Source organism: Lepidochelys kempii, chromosome 9, assembly GCF_965140265.1.
Source record: "Lepidochelys kempii isolate rLepKem1 chromosome 9, rLepKem1.hap2, whole genome shotgun sequence".
In the NCBI taxonomy this organism is placed as follows: Eukaryota; Metazoa; Chordata; order Testudines; family Cheloniidae; genus Lepidochelys; species Lepidochelys kempii.
The window spans coordinates 80,087,209-80,105,287 of record NC_133264.1 but is presented as its reverse complement, the minus strand read 5'-3'; the positions used below and the strand labels follow the sequence as shown (position 1 = coordinate 80,105,287).

Here is an 18,079-nt window from a genome sequence, read left to right as displayed (position 1 = left end):
ATTTCTTGCCATTAATTACTTCTATTGTTCATTATATGTATTCCCTCCATCATGAAAACACTTACCAAACACATTACATATGAGTGTAAGAACACTTTACCCTATAAAGTTGTAGAACAGCATACTGCACAGTCACTAATATCATTTAGCCTCTCTGGAGCAGTTTCCCCCACACTTTTAAAATGAGGATAATTTGCTTATTGTACTGTAAAGTCTCAATGTTTGTAAATTCCCTCAACACTCCTTAATTCAATGTGTCATTATATACATGCAAATTATTACTATCCTCTATATACCAAGTCTGTGAAACAGTTTGTTGCTAATTCTAAAACTATAAGCCACATGTAATTGCTTCTATGAAAGTCTACTCACTCCATCCGGAACTTGCTTAGCCAAGTTCCCGTAATCTGGAGCTTCTTGGATTTGCAATGATGAAGTCATGCCTCACTAAATGTGATTTTGATTGCAAAGGATTTTCCCCTTGAATATTCTAGGATATCTGGGCACTACAGTGAGAGCAGAGGAAGGAGAGACAATAAAAGAGGGGCTGGGGAATTTAATCCATGATGTATCAATTGTTTTAAAAACAAAACTTTAAAAAAAAGTATTTAGAAGTTTTCCCCTCCTACACAGAGCAACTATGTCACCTTCTCTTCATCTTTCCTACTCTCTCCCCCTGCATTGCCAGGTGCTGTCCAGGACACTATAAATAGCTTTGGGCAGACTATTAAAAAAAACCCACACAAAACAAAAGACCCCTGAGTTATTGGAACAGTCACTTCCTGCTCTGCTCCAGAAAAGGGTGGGAGTGCCTGAACTTTCCAAAAAATGACTTGTAAGGCCGATTTATTACCTGTCCCATCATTGCAATGTATCACATTTAATGTCTGGTTAAATTGGGCCATGTTTTGATTAACAGTTTATTTGTAATGAGAAAGAATGGGGGATAAGAGGGGTTTTGAGAATCCCAGTACTGAAGAACTGTGATTTATTTGTTCCAGAATGGAGCCAATACAGGAAACTATTCCCTGCATCTGACCTTCCTCCCCAAACCTTTTTGGTAAGAAATACATAAATATTCCCCAGCAGATATTTAGCAATGGTTTTGCAGTAAACCAACCTATGTGCTGAGAACTATATCTATGAATTTATAATTCAGATCATATATTTAACATAACAATCAAATAGATAAAAAATGAACAGGGGGGGGAAAAAAAGCATTCAAATAGGAGTTTTACAGAGATCCTGTCCATGGATCTCCTACTGTGTTTGGTGGGCATAATTCTCAAAATGGTATACTCAATACATTAAAAATGAGAGGAAAATGTTCACACCGTTTATTCCACTGAAGATTTATTTTCCAGCACTCAGCTACATTCCCAGGCCTTTCCTATAGTTAATAAGCACAGACTGGAAAGAACACCTTACTTAAGAGATGTCCAACAAAAAGGCTGGTGTACAGGATAGCATGTTTGGAGGGTATGGTATCAGAAGCAAGCATGCTAAAGGGTTTATTTGGTTAGTTGATATCAATAGCAGGGCATTTATACATGGTCATTCATGCATACCATTTTGATGAAATAATGTTGCTTTTCTTTAGCAGTTGACACAGAACTAAGGGAGGGGAGGGGGGATTTTTAAATGCACAAATGGGAATTAAGTGCCCAATATCTATTATCTTTCAATGGGAATTGGGTGCCTTTATTGCCCCTTGTGCCTCTGAAAATCTCACACCAGATTTAAGGAATTGCCAGGAGACAACTGTCCAGCCAATAAAACATTATATATATACACCTGTCAACTTGAAATGTAGCTAATGAGTTAAAAGGTAATTCCAGATCATGCACCAGCTTCTTCCCTTCCACTGCCAGTTTATGTACTTTTATAATCACAATTTCCTATTCATTTTGTAACTTTTTCCTCTCCCCTATCACTACTGTAATGACCCAGGAGAAAGACACTGACTGTGTTTCACAGTTTCCCTCTATATAGTACTGTGAAACAAACAGAATAAACTAGAAAAATTATTTCCTAATCTTTCAGTTAATGTAAGTATTACTTGTAACAGCAGTAACATTTTTCAGACAGAAATGTTATTTACATACACAATTACCAAATACACTGTTTCCCAAGGATTTTAGGAATTGGGATGGGGATGCGTCATTATCTCCACATATACCTCACAGAGAAATCTGGATGTTTATTCTAAATACATTGTAAAGTTGCCAGTTGTAGTTCTTACCTATGGTTTAGTTAATGGTCTGTGGGGTGGAGGAGAAGGAGTTACTGGAAAATATTACTTTAGGGAAATGGAGATGAGTTCTCAACAGACTTGATCCAAAGCCCATATAAAGCCAATGTAAAGACTCCCACTGGCTTCAGTCCTTATCTGAAGGTCTTCTAAGGTACCTGTCACCAGGGTATCTCAACATGCTTTACTAAGGACATAAGTATCATTATTGTTGTTTTAAGGAGAAGGAAGCTGAGAAATTGAATTATTTGTCGCAAATCACAAAGCAAGTCAGTGGTAGAATTTCTGTAAGAGTAGAATCCAGGTCTCCTGAAGCCCAGCACTATCCCTATCAACTGAACCCTGACACAAATACAGCAGGCTGGCTGATGGAAAAGCTGGACTGAAGATCTTAGACTATTTTAAAATGACTGATATCAATCAGCTTCTAAAGACTTGAGTCCAATAATTAAAAGTATATTGTTAAACCTCCTGCAGGAATAAAAAGGCACAGGATTTGCAGAGACAGGTTTGGGGCTATTACATATAAACACAAACAACCATGCTATAACGTTTAATCATGTCCCAAGCCACAAGAAGCCCACATTTCTTGCTCTCTGAAGTGAACCTGTGCCTGCTTTGCTTTGATGAATCACACAAGACACTTAGTACCAGGAGAGAAAAGACCACAGCCAAGCTACATAACAGAGAGCTCTCTTCATCAGCAATGCTCACAGCCCCATCTACAGGTCACTGGATGAACTGCTATGTCACTGACAACACAGAGCCTTCACACTTTCCATAAGAAATGGCACTTCTGAAACTGGCAAAAATCACCTAAGTTTCAGTCTACTTCTACTACTAGCAGGACTGCAAAGCAGCATGGGCAGAATCATCAGAAGTACTGGTATGACACTCCTATGCAGGTTTTTCCCCCAGGATGATTTAAAAATTACTGGTGGGGAAAAAAGATATTCCTATAATTACATGTAAGGCTAAGATTTGGTCATAGTTATTTTTAGTAAAAGTCACAGACAAGAAACCATAATTCACGGAAGCCATGACCTGTCTGTGACTTTTGCTGCTGTGGCTCTATGGTTCCCCCTGCCATTGTGGTGGCAGGGAGCTGTGAGGTTCCTCCTCTGCCTGTGGCAGCTGAAAGCTGCGGGGGAGCGCGGGGGGCCTCCACCCATGGCGTCTGGGAGTTGCAGGGTGACCGTATTTCCCAAAGAGAAAACGGGACACCCCCAGCCACTCGCCTGAGGTGTCTCCCTTCCCTTCGCCCTGTGCGAGGCTGTTGCCCGTCACTGGAACCCCAAGGACGGCCCCCTCAGGAGTGTGTCATCTGTTGCTGGAACCTTGTAGGGGCCCCCTGTCACTGCTGCCACCTGTCGCTGGAACCCTGCCAGGGCCCGCTGACTTCCAGCTCCAGAGTGCCTCAGCCCCTGGGGCTGAAGCAGAGAATGTCATGGAGGTCTCTGGAAGTCACAGATTCCGTGACTTCATGATCTCAGTGACATAAACTAAGCCTTAATTATATGTGAACTAGCCAATCTTGCACACAGATATTCCAAGTCAGGCCTTGCAAGGCATGTCAGTTTTCTGAGTCTGAATAAGAAGATTTGTGATAAAAGCACAGAAGCAGTTACACAGCAGGGAAAGAAGCAGCACTCGAAGAGTTAATCAAATTGCACTTACCCCAAACTGCTGATTTTTGTAGGACACCAGCAGCTCTCTGACTTTCTCTAGAAATAAATACAATTACATGGTTTAAACAGGTAATGAGGAGCTAATATAACTCCCATTTCACACAGAGAAATGGAACCTTCCTATCTTTAAGGAACTAGTGAGCTATCCTCTCCAAACTGACCCCCCTTGGGCAAGCCATTTACATACTGTTCAATGCTTACTCAAGGCTTAAGACAGTGAAATGCAGAGATTATATAAATCCATACCTGGCAATTCTTTGATTATACTAGATTAGCAGTTCTCAGTCTCTTCAGTTCAATACAGGAATTGCCATACTGGATCAGACCAGTGGTCCACCTAGTCCATATTTTGTCTCCAACAGTGACCACTTCCAGATGCTACAGAGGAAGGTGCAAGAAACCCTGTCATAGACAACTACAAAAGAACTTGACCATAGGAAGAGATGTTTCCTGTACCTGACAATTAGTAGTTATCTTGTGCTTTGAAGCATGAGGGTTTCTAGCCCTTATAATTTTGTTTTAAGTCCTATGTAATGGAACTGTGGATGTTATAAACATACAATCCTTTTTGTACTCCTATTAAACTCTTGACATTGAGGATATATTGTGGCAACAAATTCCACAGGCCAATTACGTAAGTCAAATTGTATTTCTTTTCATCAGTTTTAAGTGTTTGTCTACGTCTGGACTTCTTCTGCTTCTACTGTATCTATGAGACAAGATGACCAGAAATGAAGATAGTGTTCTGGCTGAAGATGTAACAGTTCTTCCAAAGTGAATTTCCCTGCATTTGTTATCACTGAGTTTTATCTGCCATCAGGCTGCCCAATCACCTGGCTTTGATTAGGTCTTCTTGGAATTCTTCAGAGTATTTTCTAGTTTTAACTATGTTAAATAATTTAATCATATTAGGACATGTCTACACTAGAAATGTGAGTCGACTTATTAGGCAAACTGTCAACCACCACAGTAATTGTTACTATGTCCACACTATCCTTCTCCCGTCGGTGGTGCGCATCCTCATCAGGTGTGTTTCCACTGACTTAAGAGGAACAGTGTGGTGGGCTGAGAGCCTGAGCTCTCAGCTCCACATGTAGCTTCCTGCTGGGAACCCGGCAGCTGCCCCGAGGCTCCCTGCTGAGCCAAGAGCCGGAGGAGTGGAGGAGCCAGGCTCCCAGCAGCAGGGAGCCTCCTTGCAGCACCAGGGTTCCCCATAGGGAGCGGGAAGTGTCCGGCAGAAGCCTGGCTGGCAGTAGGGAGCTGGGATGGCACAGCCCGGCTTGGAGTAGGGAGCCCGGGCAGCAGCTGGGCTGGGAGCAGGGAGCAGCCAGGCTCCAAGTGGGGAGCAGGCAGGCGCATGGAGCCGTGAAATTGACAAGAATGACAGCCAATAGCCCATGTAAGTAATGCAGTGTCTACATGGACACTGCATCACCCTAACTACCCAGACATAAGCTCTAGGCCTCTCGTGGAGATGAAGTTATGATATTAGTGTAGTACAGCACTTACATCGGCAGGAGCAAGGCTGTAGTGTGTACACTGACATAATTAGGTCGACATAAGCTGCCTTACGTCGACCTAACTCTGTAGGGTAGACCAAGCCTGAGTCTCAAACCATAAGACGTTGGCTCCTTCAGCCAATACCCTCTGTCTCTTGGTCACTTTACACACACAAAGCCACCAAGTAACGTAGACTAGGCTCACAACCGAGAGGCAGGGTCTGAAAGCAGACCAACTGATATAAAAAAAAAAAAAAAAATCAAAGGCAGGAAAGGACCATTATGTTCATTTAGTCTGACCCCCGGATTAACACATTTAATAGAATTTCACCCAGTACTTCCTGCATCAAGCCCCTAACTTCTGGTTGAGAGAGCATCTGTCCAAAGCTCAATTAGACTGTGACCCCTAGACTCAATTTCATGTAGGGATTGATATATTAATAAATCCTGCACCCAACATTCTTCCTAATAACCTGGCTTTTTCAGGAGGCATTAGAATGATTCTACTGTGAGAACTGCTTCTACCTTTTCAGCTACTATTCACTACTCAGCACTTCCCATAACTATAATACTGTTCAATTATACAAAACTGCTACTGATCCAGATCTCTTCTGAGAAGGCAGAAGAGCTGATTCAACAGAAGAAGGACCTGGACCAGGCCGAACAGCATGTGTCTGCAGATAAGCAGGAAAATGCAGAAGAGAGATAGGGCTATAGATGAAATTGACTAAAATTCCTTCTTCAGAGAGGTTACTTGGCCAGCTGGGAGGCTCAGTCTAACACTTGGCTTAAGCCACCAGTAAGTTAGACACAGGACTGGAAAAAAGAATTAGTGACAGACAACTAAGGTGCATCTGATCTGCTGGTGTCCTCTCTCTTTGAAGGTGTCTCCTGTTACCAAGAGGCACCGGATCAGCACTTGCTGGATTGATGACGTATACCTGGGGTCTGATTATTATTATTTTTTTTTTTAAAAAAGCGGACTCCTATTTTGCACTCAGTTTTATGGGGACCAACTGACATCACTTAGAAGGATTATGTATCATCCCCGCTCAATAGAAAGACACTGCAGAGACCCCTGGACTAAATAGGTGATCTAGGCTTTTCAGGAGTGTAGTGGGGCATTAGAGTGGAACTTGGAATTAACCCTTAGATTTATAGTCAGGAGTTGAAACCTGGTTTGACCAGTTTCAACACTAAATTATTCCAACCTAATACATATTACCCTTATGGTACTGGGGTTCCACTGCTAAGAACAGTGTTTGTGCTGAAATCCAGACAGTTGGTATGAGAAAAGTCAGACCCACCAATAACCATCAAAGCCCCAAACAGCAATTGTACCAGCTGTGCTAAGGGAGTGTAATAGGATGGCCTGCCCCTTTAAGGTCCAGGAGGCCCAGGGCTAGCCAACCCTGCTTAATTAGCCCCGCCCTCCCACACCTGAGCTGGATGTAGGACTTAAAAGGAAGAAGCCCAGCCGTTATGGGCTGATGGTAGAGAAAAGCTGAGCCACAGAAGCAGAGCTAACTCCTGTGGTAAGTCCCTAGAACAAGGGGCCAGGCTTCAGGGAGGCAGAGAAATGGGGAGCTGAAGAGAAACCCAAGAGGCTCAAGATTTTTTGGGAGGTGTGGGGATGCAAGGTTCTTTGTAGCATTTAATTTAGTGTGTAACTTTGGATTTCTACTGAAGAACCCAAAGAGAAGCCCTGAAACTTCTTATTTTATAAAAGAAGTGTGATTCTATTAAGTTCTGTTTGATTTAGCAGGACTTTGTGCTGGCCCAGGGCTAAGCTGGGCAAAAGAACTTTGAAAAGGCCATATGGGAGAAGCCAGGTTGGGGCCTGACTACTTAGATACCTGAGAAGGACATCAAACTTTTAAATGACCTGGCTGGGAGGATCAGGGCATAGAAGACCAGCCATCAGAGGACCAATTAAGTGACTAAGGGGAAAGCCCAGCAACCCCACACCTCATCACAAGGAGGTGCCAGCTGGTGAGTGACTTCTGTGCATGACATGCTTGTTCTGGGGATAGAAGCCTGTAACAGGGAGAATATCCATCAAGTAGCAGTAGCAGCAGTACTTGTGTGTTCTTTAAGCTCCCAGCTACTAGAAGACGACCATGATCTAACTTTGATACCTCTGTCACTGTTCCCCAGACACCCACCATGAAGCTCCTTGTGTTTCTGATAGCCCGGTGGTTGTGGGTTCTGAGCCTCCTCTGTGTCACTGTCCACCTCTGCCTCGGTTGCTGCTGCCTCTACCTCCTCATTCTGCTCTTCTTCACATTCTCCAGCCAGACTATTACCCAGCTGACGGCTCCAGTACGTCCGGCGTAGCCACTCCAGCACCACATCACAACCTGAAGGTAAACACAGCAACACGCCCATTTGTTCCCTCTTTATCCCAGAGAAATTCACTCTATTAGAATAGAGCAGGCACTTACTTAATCCGCACTAGTGACTAAGCTCTTTTGAGAGTTACTGAATTCAGAGATGAAATAATACAAACGCTATGGCTAATGTGACTTCCTGCTAAGAAAGGAAGTGTCTTCTGACTGGACAGCCAAAACACACAGACAGCCCTGGGGGGTTGTCAGCTGTCACCTTGCCAGATTCTCAACCTGGATGATTTCAGTCCAAGAGGTGAAAGTTTTTAGAAAACTGATCAGATTCTTATACTGTGCCCATCAATGTAGTATTCAAGCACCTAATTATAGTGTTTGTTACCTAAGCAAAGACTATAAACATCCAATTGTCTGACAACTTTTTTTTCTAGTCACTATCTCACTACTATAACCACTTGTAAAAATTCAGCGTCCACTCCAGAGGAGACCACTGGTTCTCAATCTTTCTAGGCTCAAGACCCATTTGTAAGTGTTTATGGCCCGCTGAGATGCAGTAAATAGGGGGTGGAGGCCCTGGGGTGGTTTTAGTCAGGTCCTGCCCTCCTGGAGGGGTATGTCCTGCCCAGCACACACTCCACAGTGGCAGCTCCTGTGCTGTGGGGCTGGCTGGGCTTGGCTCTCTGCTCTAGGCTTTGCAACCTCTGGGGTTGCAGCACTGCTCAGATTTGGCCCCATCCCCCTGACTGGACCAAATTTGTGTGAGTGGAGTTGTGACCTAGCTCATGGGGTTTCAGTGCCATTCACTCAAATTTGGACTGCCATCATCATGATGGCTGGGCCAGACCTGAGTGGCACTGGGCCCCCAGAGGCTGTAGTGCCTGGAGCAGGGAGGCAAGCCCAGCCAGCCTGTGGGACAGGAGCTGTCATCTGACCTTTAGAAACATTCTGGTGACCCAGTTTAGGGTCCCAACCCAAAGGTTAAGAAAACCTGGATTAGATAACTTCTAGCAAAATCCCTTTCTATCTAGCACCTCAATAATTAAACCAAAATTTGCAGACTTGGATACCTACTTAGACATCAGACCGCTTATGCAGAGGTGCTGAAAATCTTACTTCAGTGAGAATGGTAGTGGGTACTGCCAATTCTCAGCACCTCTGAAATCAGATCTCTTAATCCAAGTCCCTCTATGTAGATTTAAGTGCCAGAATTTGAACACAGTCTGACAATCTTGTTTTAAATCTATTAATTTCTGCTGTACAGGAGTAATTCCAGCCCCACTCAGCTCCCGCAATCAGGGATGGCAGACAGAAGGGGTGCAGGAGCACCTATAGCATAACCAGTTTTCGGTTACCATAAAATGGTGCCAGCTCCATTTGTCATTCCTTCCCTTAAAACCAATGGAGTTGTAGTCCTTTCCCTCCCTTCCTCCACATCCCTTTCAGTTGGCTTGTGAGGCTTTTCAGTTTCTTATTTTAGATTTCCCCCTCTTCTCCCAAAACTGGAAGCTTTGGAAGGAAAGGGCCTGCCTCCTTCATTCCCTCAGTCTCTTGACCTCTCACCTACACCATTCTGCTGTCCCCAGCCTAAGGCCACATTGCCCCTTTGGCAGGATAACCCACTGTAGCACCCCACTTCCCAGATTCTCCTCCTTCCCCTCCCCCAGGCTACTGCCCCCCTCCAGTCATAGGCACGCCCGTCACAATCAGCTGGCAAGGCCCTCCTTGCCCAGCCCACTGGGGCTGCTGCCACATCTGTCTCTACATTGACCTCTCCTGGGAGTTTGTGGATCTGCGCTCTGCTACCATGGAGACGGCAAACCCATGTCCAAAGCACCACATAGTAGAATACTGAGAACTGTGCCTGGCAGCAGCAGAAACACAACAACCAGCAGCTCCCAGAAACATAAAAGCTCCTTAGGCACAGAGTGTGCCTGTGTGTACATGACTCTCACCTTTTCGGCAGGCAACTAGCTGAGGCAGTTTCCCATGGGTCAGATCATGGCGAAGGTTCACAATCCAAATTGGGATGTTCATCTTAGAAAGAACCACAAAATTATTACATGAGGCATTGCATTTAATTGCAGCCAGACATGCAGGCAAACAGCCACCCAGGTGAGACAGAGCTCAGAAGAGAGTAAAAAAAAAACTCCTCACGGCCAGAGATATTCTCCTATGCATATCTCCTTCCTGCATATCTCTGCCTCATCAACTCTTCAGTGCATTACAAGCCTCAGCTGATGGTACCATCTCCCACACCTTCACCTCACTATTTCTTTCTGCTACTTTTCTTGTGACTTTAAAGGGACACAATCACCTTGAAATCTAGTCAGTTAGAAGTAACTTCAGATCATACACCAGCCCCAAGTACCAGTTTATTTTTATACTCATTTACATATTTATTTTGTAAGTATTTTTCCTCTCCCCCAACACTTTGTTAGAGACCACCCCCAACAATGGGAAGGTCACCAACCAAGAGGAAAACAGTAAAACTGACTACACAAAATACACAGCAAGCAATTCTCCCCTCCCTCGTCTTTCCATTCTCAAGATTGAAGGTTACATGCAACAATGGCAGATAACACTTTTCAGACAGAAGTATGGATTTACACTAGGGTCCCTTTAATTGGATAACTTACTCTTGTGAAATCTTTTGAGTCAATTTGTTCTAAAGACATTACAACATATTATATTCAACTCTGACTTCCCTTAAGAATAAGTTCTGACTAGGCAGGGAGTTGCGGATTTTGATGTTTGTTTAGGTAATGGAGACATTTTATTCTGTCCTTGAAAATTAAAGTGGTACAGAACCATGAAAGTTAAAGATCAAACAGACTTTGGCCCTGTGCACAAGGCAGGGTGGTGCCTACAGTATAGTCTCAGAACTGACCAGACAAGCATTTAACTGACTTTCATCCCTTCCCCTGGAAATTCTTCAATAAGAGGAAGGACATCACTACCACAGGACTTCTCTTGCCATTCATCTCAAGTTTCTTTTGCTTTAGTTTGATCCCATTACTACAACTGGATCCTGAGGTTTTGTATTCAGGGTGAGGGGGAAGAAGATCCACTTCTCTCCTCTGAAGCGATCCACTTCAAAAGGAGACAGACCATGGTCACACCGGTGTTGCACAGGAGATTATTGCTGTATTAGCCTTTGCCCTTGAGTGAGATTTCAACACTGGCCTTAAATTCCAAAGGATTTTATAATGGCTCCTATCTAGCCACAGCTCAATATCCAAGAGATGCAAGTACATATTTTTTCGGGGGGAAGAAGAGGTGCTACATATGTTGCAGGGAAATCTTTACATCCAAAGCTGTGTTTCTTCATGGGACTAGGTTCCCCTTGCTCCTCAAACAATATTCATGAAAATAATTCCATTAACCAATCCTAATCTAACTTAAAATTCATACAAAACCAATGTTTTTGACAAACTACCTTGAGTTGCAATAACATTTCTTAATTGCTCAGATTAGGATGGATTTTGATTTAAACTAAAGCATTTTAAGTCACCCCACAGAAAACCTTGCTTTAAATCATCTTTTAGTTTATTTTTCTAAAGAAAGATTGACTTTCATTGGCTGGTAACCATCAAAATGTTGATTTACAACTAAATATAATCTTTACACTAAATTTGGTGCTTCCCCCCACCCCCACGGAGCAGGCTACATCTTTCTCAAACACTAAATCCTTTTAGCTGGCAACAGCCAGGCAACAAGTGGCCAAACGTTTTAACATATAACAGAGGAACATCACTGACAATTAGACACCAACATGTATGTTGTCTACATGCACATGTAAACCAGCAAGGAACTCTTATTCAAAAGTACCTCTTTAGCTAATCGTCTCAGGGGAATGTTGACAGTTTTCTGCTTCCGCTCTGTGATTAGATTCACAAACCTATGCAGAGGTTACAGACAAGAGAAGAGTATTTCAAAGATTAAAAACAGCTACCAGAAACCCTGACACTCAGGGGGAGAGTTAACCCACACATTCAAGTGGGATATTGCTGTCAAGCAGCTACAAAATGGAATTGCGCAAGAGAATACTGCACTCCCCCAGAGTCTGTCCTCTTCCAACTGTACAAAGACCTTTAAGTCTTACCTCACAAGAGCCAGACCATACAAAAGGACCAGTTCATGAGATCTCATGTTGCCAGATGTATCCAGGATTTTACAGCGAATCAGATCGGCAGTGCAATCCACAGCTAAAGGCATTCTGTGCCCATACCTAGAGACAGGGGAAGCATAACAAACATTCTTATACCATTCCCATTAAAAAGGGGGAAACGGCAAAAAGTTAATTGCCTTGAGGTCTTCCTGCTGGATTCACAGCCTAGTCCATGTAAGATACTCCTTCACTGCACCAATTCACTGAACAGTCTCCTCAGCAGGTCTCTGCTTATGAGCAGAATCAGAGATACTTTGCAAGTGCTGGATGGAGACGCACGGACACTCAGAGGCCGGACGAGCCAGGGCTCTCAGCACCCCCCACTCTACAAATTATTCCAGCACGCCGGGGCCGGCAGTGCAAGGCGCACCCAGCCAGGACGGGCAGAGCGGGACAGCCGGGGCTCCAGCCCGGCCCCGCCTGGGGCACTGTGGCTCCCCTGGGACAGCCCCTCCGCCGGCGCCCCCTCACCTGCTCCGCCAGCCCGACACCCGGTCCAGCGCGTCCCGCTGCAGCCGGCAGTCCCCGCAGTACAGCCCCACCATCACCTGGTCCCACTCGGCCTTGCTCCTCCAGGCCACCACGCTCCGCCGCGGCGGGCGCTTCCCGCGGGCCGGCGCTGCCGCCCGTCGCCCCGGCTCCGCGCGAGCCCCGCTCCCCGCCATGCCGCGCGCCCAGAGCCCAGCCTTTCCGCGGGGCCGTGGCCCCGGCCAATCAAAGCGGAGAGAGGGCGGTGAGCTTCCGCCCTCCTCCATTGGCTCCTCCAGCGAGCACGTGGCTGAGGGAGGGTCTTGCCGCGGGGGCGAGGGTGCGGGCGCGCGCGCGCTCCGCAGCAGCCCGGCGCACAGCGTCCCCTAGCAACCCAGCAGGTAAGTGCCCGGCTGGTCCTGGCCCCAGCATCCACTTGTGCTGCGGCACCGCGCTAGCGGGGGGGATCCTGGCCTCTCCCCGCACTTCCCCAGGGCTGCTGTCTGGTGTTTCCTTGGTCCCTCCCGCTACCCAGCCTGCTTCCTGGCCCAGCCTGCTATACCAGCTCCCACAGGGGCATCCCACTGCTAGCTGGATCATAGTCAGATAGCTTCATCTCCTGGCTCCAAGCCCCAAAGGACTCACACACTTACCCTGGTTTGCTGGCCAGGGCCCAGCCCATACCCCTTCCTCTTCCCCTCCGCCCCCATCTCGGCTACTTGGCTCCACTAGGGGTGTGGCCGGTTGGCGGGGAGAACGGTGATGCTAGGCGGGTTGGGCCAGTGGCAACGCCAGGCAGCTTGGGGCCCCCCTCCGTGCATCCCGTTTTCAGTTTAGAGAAATATGGTCATCCCAACTCTTTGGATTTCAAATGGGCGCCACAACGGTATATCAAGTTAATATAAATATAAATAATTATTTATATAAATATTGAAATAAATTTTAAGCTGAGTTTAAACAGAGCCTCAGGAGCTTCTGTTGACTCCACGGCCTCCCTTTATTCCACGTCTAGCAAAGTGGTAGGTCAGCATGGCTTGTTGAAAACAAACTACTTTGCAACACAATGAAAATTATCACATTTCTGTTTTCTTTCTTTTGCAGGGTAGTTGCACTTTCAACTGAATAAAATTAGCTCATGTGAAAGTGAAATTATTTTGCCTTGACAGAGGTGTAGATGTTTTACTTTATATCAGGTTAGACAAGTCATCACATCTTTTAAATCCTAGTCTAGACAAAACCTAAAAATCGGACATGACACAAGGTGGGTGAGGTAATGTTTTATTGGACCAACTTCTGTTGGTGAGAGACAAGCTTTTGAGTGACACCAAGCTTACCTCAACCAAATATCTATCTCATTCAGTGGTCTTCAATGAGTCAGTCCTCCTCAGGATCCTCAGTAGTGCTGTGGAGAGAGATGGCTTCCATTTATGAATAACAGTACTTACATAGCACTTTGCAGCTGTAAAACAGGGATAAGGCTTATCCCCCTGTTGAAAGGGTTTTCATATCTCAGACAAACAACACAATATATGACGAGTATTATTACTTTCAAAGGACTGTGTAAACATTAACATATACAGCCTCACAACCCCCCTTCCCAGAGGTAGGTAATATTATCCCCATGCTATTACCCCGAAAAATGGATTTTGGAGTGCCCCAGAATAACCGGCCTATCAACACCTTAAGCTATCCCTCCAGAAGTATGGGTTTTCAGGGCAGTTAAGGAAACACTGAAGGACATGGATATAACCTTCCAATAAATGATTGACACCAGCAGTATTCTTTCCAAAACAAAGTGTATTTTATTGATGTAACTAATAATCCCTTCTACAATGTAATCTAAAATAACTACTAATGATCTAAAACATAAATTAGACACAAATCTCTTATTGCAAATTAAAAAAGCATCTAAACTACAATAGCATGCAGTTTAAATTATTCTAAACAATGTGTTCTGCCACAGATGGTGGACAGCAAGTTCTTAATTTTATACTTTGTAATTTTCTTATGTAAAATTTAATTAAAATACACACACACACACACACACACATGCACACTTCAAGCATACAAATACTAAAACTACACTAAACTATTATACTTAAAACTAAAAACTAGCAGGGTTATGTTATCTGCTAGTTATTAATGGTTGATGCTGATGCTGTTGCTGCTGTTGTCACCTTCAGTCAACTGCCAATTTAGAAAGCTTGGAATTCTCTCTCTCTCTCTCTCTCTCCAGCAGCTCTTCCTGCTCCTTTCCAGTAGTTCATCTTGCTGTTTCCTGACTGACTGCTGCCTCCTGATCCTCTGCCTTTTATGCTGTCCTGTCAGAACTGTTTTTTATACTGTCTATTTTAATCTCTACTGAGTATGCTCACTACTAGATATTACCTCATCCCTTAGCTACCAGAAGAAGCAAACTGACCTCTTCTCAACCTTATGTTTCACATGCTTATTGTCCAGCATTATCTCATTTGGCACATGCCTAGTTGTGTTGTTTTACCTCAGAGCCATGATTACCTCATCTAACTTACTGCCCATGCTCCAGATCTAGGCAACTTCATGTCCATACCTCATTTTATGCTGAGTTCTGGTCATTTGACTTACAATGTCCTATGGTAAGTAACCTGCAACGTTCTGTGGTGAAATGATTTCTGCTTACTCCAGAGAGAAGCCAGAGACACAAAATGGAGGTTAAGACTGCAAAATGGAATTCAGAATTTCTTCAGTATCAATGCTACCCATATGGACACTGGGACATAGAGAACCTAAGTGACTCCGGATCAGAGGTCAAGCACAATATGAACACAGTAGCATCACACAGAGGACACTGTAATGAGGAAAAGCCACTTCCTGGAATCCCTCCAGCACCTTGGCCATCACATCTGCTGAATGGTGCTTCTAGAGTGACACCTGCATGTCACTGGCTGCATTCTGGAATAGGTACTCCACTTCCTATGGCAGCAGAGAAACATTAATTCCCGCATTAGCATGTTCAAAGTGAAAGGTGTGGCTGTCCCCAGGAGGGAGGCCATTTCTGTTATAGTGCCCTGCCCCTAAATAAAGAAGAGAAACAACAGCGATGCCTCTGAGATCCAGATGGCCTTTCTTTGGAAGTGTGATCAGAGGGGCAGGGAAAGAGGCCTGGAACCCAACACGTCATTTGAAAATGGAATCACCCTTTTTGCAGCTGATGAGCCATGACAGTGTGATTACACCTTTGCAATACTGGGAATCAGATTCTGTATTCTGTATCAGAATCAGTATATGTCCATTGAAGTCAATGGAACTGTCACCATTTATATTAGATGAGGATCTGGGTCTAAGAATCTGTCTGAGTTTTTGCTCAGAACTTAACCCAAGCCCCCAAACCTCTTTGCTACTTGAAAACTTTTCCATGCTGCCTCTCCACTTTGTGTCACGAACAAATACCAAAACACATCAAGGATCCTGTTGGTATTTCTGAGCCCCAGCTCATTTTAGAATTGTGAGAAGGCACTCACTGCCATACAAGAATGGCACTTTTCCTTTCTCGAGTAGCTGAAAGCACATGGCCTCACAATACACCAAGGAAACACACACACACACACACACACAATCTGGTGTGTCTCATCACAATAGCATTCGTTGGAGGAAAAGTTTGGAGAGCTATTTCCATAAATTAGGACTATTTAATTATTGAGCTTTGTGTGGTCTTTTTCAAATGTCTGTGTATATTTAATCTCTACATTTTGCTCTTACTGTGCTCTTTGTCCTATCTTCAGAAGCCAGGCTAAGGAACTTGTTAGCCAGGCTATGGTCAATGTGGCTGGAAGAGATGATCATGGTCTGTAGAGCTTAATAGATACGGAGTCTGTGTTTTGGGGATATCTGCAGAAATATAAGGCAAGTATGGATCTTAGGGGAGTTGATGTTTCAGAGGATACAAGCTAAACAAAGCCTTAAAGAAATATTGTAAGTGGGATTCACCCAAACTCAGTCATCTGGATTGGTTACAGAGACGGAAGGAAAGGGCTAGAGTCAGTGACCCTAGTATACAGACTACAAAAATCCATTAAGTTCCTTCACCTATATGATCAAGTTCGTCTTTGTCTGGGCTCTCCTTCAGCTTCACCTGCTCTGACAGTATGGTTCTGTTTAAGGGAGAAGTGCTTCCACCTTCTTGGAGAGGAAACTGTTCTCTCACCATCAGCATTTGCCATAGAGTTTCCAGATTTCCTACAGACACAGATTCTTTTCATGCAGATGGGATCTTCCATGAGAATTTGTTTTTCTTGGGCATTTCCGGAAAGGCCTGCCCTTGATGGCTAAAGAGCATGTTTCATTTGCTGCAGGTTGGAAGAGCACTTTTGGAACATGAATCTCTCTCTGCTCCCTAGAGGCGAGTCTTTGAAAAAGGGAGCTTAGCCTGTAAAATAAGGAGCAAATGTATTCTGGCATTCTTTAAAATAAGGGATAGTTTGCACCGGATTCACATTATTCAAGATAGTGGTGTTTTGAAACTTTCTGCTTCGCAAAACATTTGTTCCTCTAATACCCAGGGCTGGTTAATACAACCCAGCCAAAATTGAAGACATATGGGACCATGGGTCAAACCAGAATTATTCTGGGGAAGTTTTAGGGCTTGTGTTATGCAGCAGGTCAGAATAGGTTATCATGGTTGTCCCTTCTGGCCTTAGAATTTTTGAATCTATTAATTTATGAAACTAGAGTTGGCTTTAATTGCTTGTGTGAATATTTCTGCTTCAGTAGAATATGATATGCTTTGTCTGAGGTTTACTTGGGGAGAGGAACCAGGATCTCTGTTCCCCCTTTCTGTCACAGCCTTCACGGAGTACATCACAGGTTCTCCCCTCCTGCTATATAACAGGAAACCTCCATCCACCATATCTGTAATTCCTCCAATCCTAAACATGCACAATCTCTGGATACATTTCCTATTCTGACTCTCACCCTATGGATCTAATGCCTCCTCTGCCAGTGGACAGAAATGGAAACCGCAAAGTTCAATATATATTTTCTTTGGTTATTACCTGGGCCTAGTTATAAAGGTGCTTTATTATTAAACTCCACTCTTTTGTGCACAGAAAGTTTGGACTCTGGCAACTGCTAGGGCCAAGCTAAAAATCAATAAACTTCTATTCCCATAGAACCCAGTAAGAGGAAGAAAAGACTATCATCTAGAAGATTTGTACGTCTGGAAAGATGGATTATCAGCTGAAAACATGTTTAATCATTCTCAACTATTTCAAAATCTGGAATCATTAGCATAGGAAAAATAACCAGTAAACCCTAAATGAAGATTTGTACATGCTATTTATAACATCTAATCAGAAGATAGGCCACCAAAACAATAACAAAGAAATCATAGCTAGACCCATGACAGATTTAGACTGTAGTTTATTTAAACCTCTTTTGTGAAAAGGAATTTCAGGGGAAATTTTACATGTGTATTTTATATAGCCTGATGGGAGTATAGTAGAATTTGTATAGAGTTTTGAATTATATCTTCATGAGATTATTTCTGAGAGAACTACCAAGAGGACAACTAGGGGGTGGAAGTGGAGCTGTATCACTTTCAAAATATTATGATTTATTTCTTGGGTAATGATTACTTAGTTTCATTTATTTTCAATAATGTAAATTCTGAGAGATTAGATAGC

The 18,079-nt window shown here is 44.0% G+C and overlaps 1 protein-coding gene and 2 long non-coding RNA genes across 4 annotated transcripts in view; 1 reads left to right on the top strand and 2 right to left on the bottom strand.

The window, feature by feature from the left end:
• LOC140917702 (uncharacterized) overlaps positions 1–4,546 on the top strand; it is a 37,903-nt gene extending 33,357 nt beyond the window's left edge. The window contains exons 2-3 of the long non-coding RNA XR_012160953.1: positions 1,002–1,060; positions 4,302–4,546. This is a non-coding gene — a long non-coding RNA (uncharacterized lncRNA). The remainder of the gene's footprint in view (positions 1–1,001; positions 1,061–4,301) is intronic.
• LAS1L (LAS1 like ribosome biogenesis factor) overlaps positions 1–12,649 on the bottom strand; it is a 47,116-nt gene extending 34,467 nt beyond the window's left edge. Inside the window, exons 1-6 of one of the 2 annotated variants that reach the window (XM_073361027.1) lie at positions 12,423–12,649; positions 11,886–12,011; positions 11,612–11,681; positions 9,736–9,817; positions 7,604–7,798; positions 3,929–3,975 (exon numbers count right to left, since the gene is read on the bottom strand). In XM_073361027.1, coding sequence (XP_073217128.1) covers positions 3,929–3,975; positions 7,604–7,798; positions 9,736–9,817; positions 11,612–11,681; positions 11,886–12,011; positions 12,423–12,616 — 714 coding nt within the window. In that variant the 5' untranslated portion in view covers positions 12,617–12,649. The remainder of the gene's footprint in view (positions 1–3,928; positions 3,976–7,603; positions 7,799–9,735; positions 9,818–11,611; positions 11,682–11,885; positions 12,012–12,422) is intronic. The other variant, XM_073361029.1, reaches the window with a different exon arrangement.
• Positions 12,650–14,331: 1,682 nt separating this feature from the next.
• LOC140917699 (uncharacterized) overlaps positions 14,332–18,079 on the bottom strand; it is a 32,511-nt gene continuing 28,763 nt past the window's right edge. Inside the window, exon 3 of the long non-coding RNA XR_012160952.1 lies at positions 14,332–16,286. This is a non-coding gene — a long non-coding RNA (uncharacterized lncRNA). The remainder of the gene's footprint in view (positions 16,287–18,079) is intronic.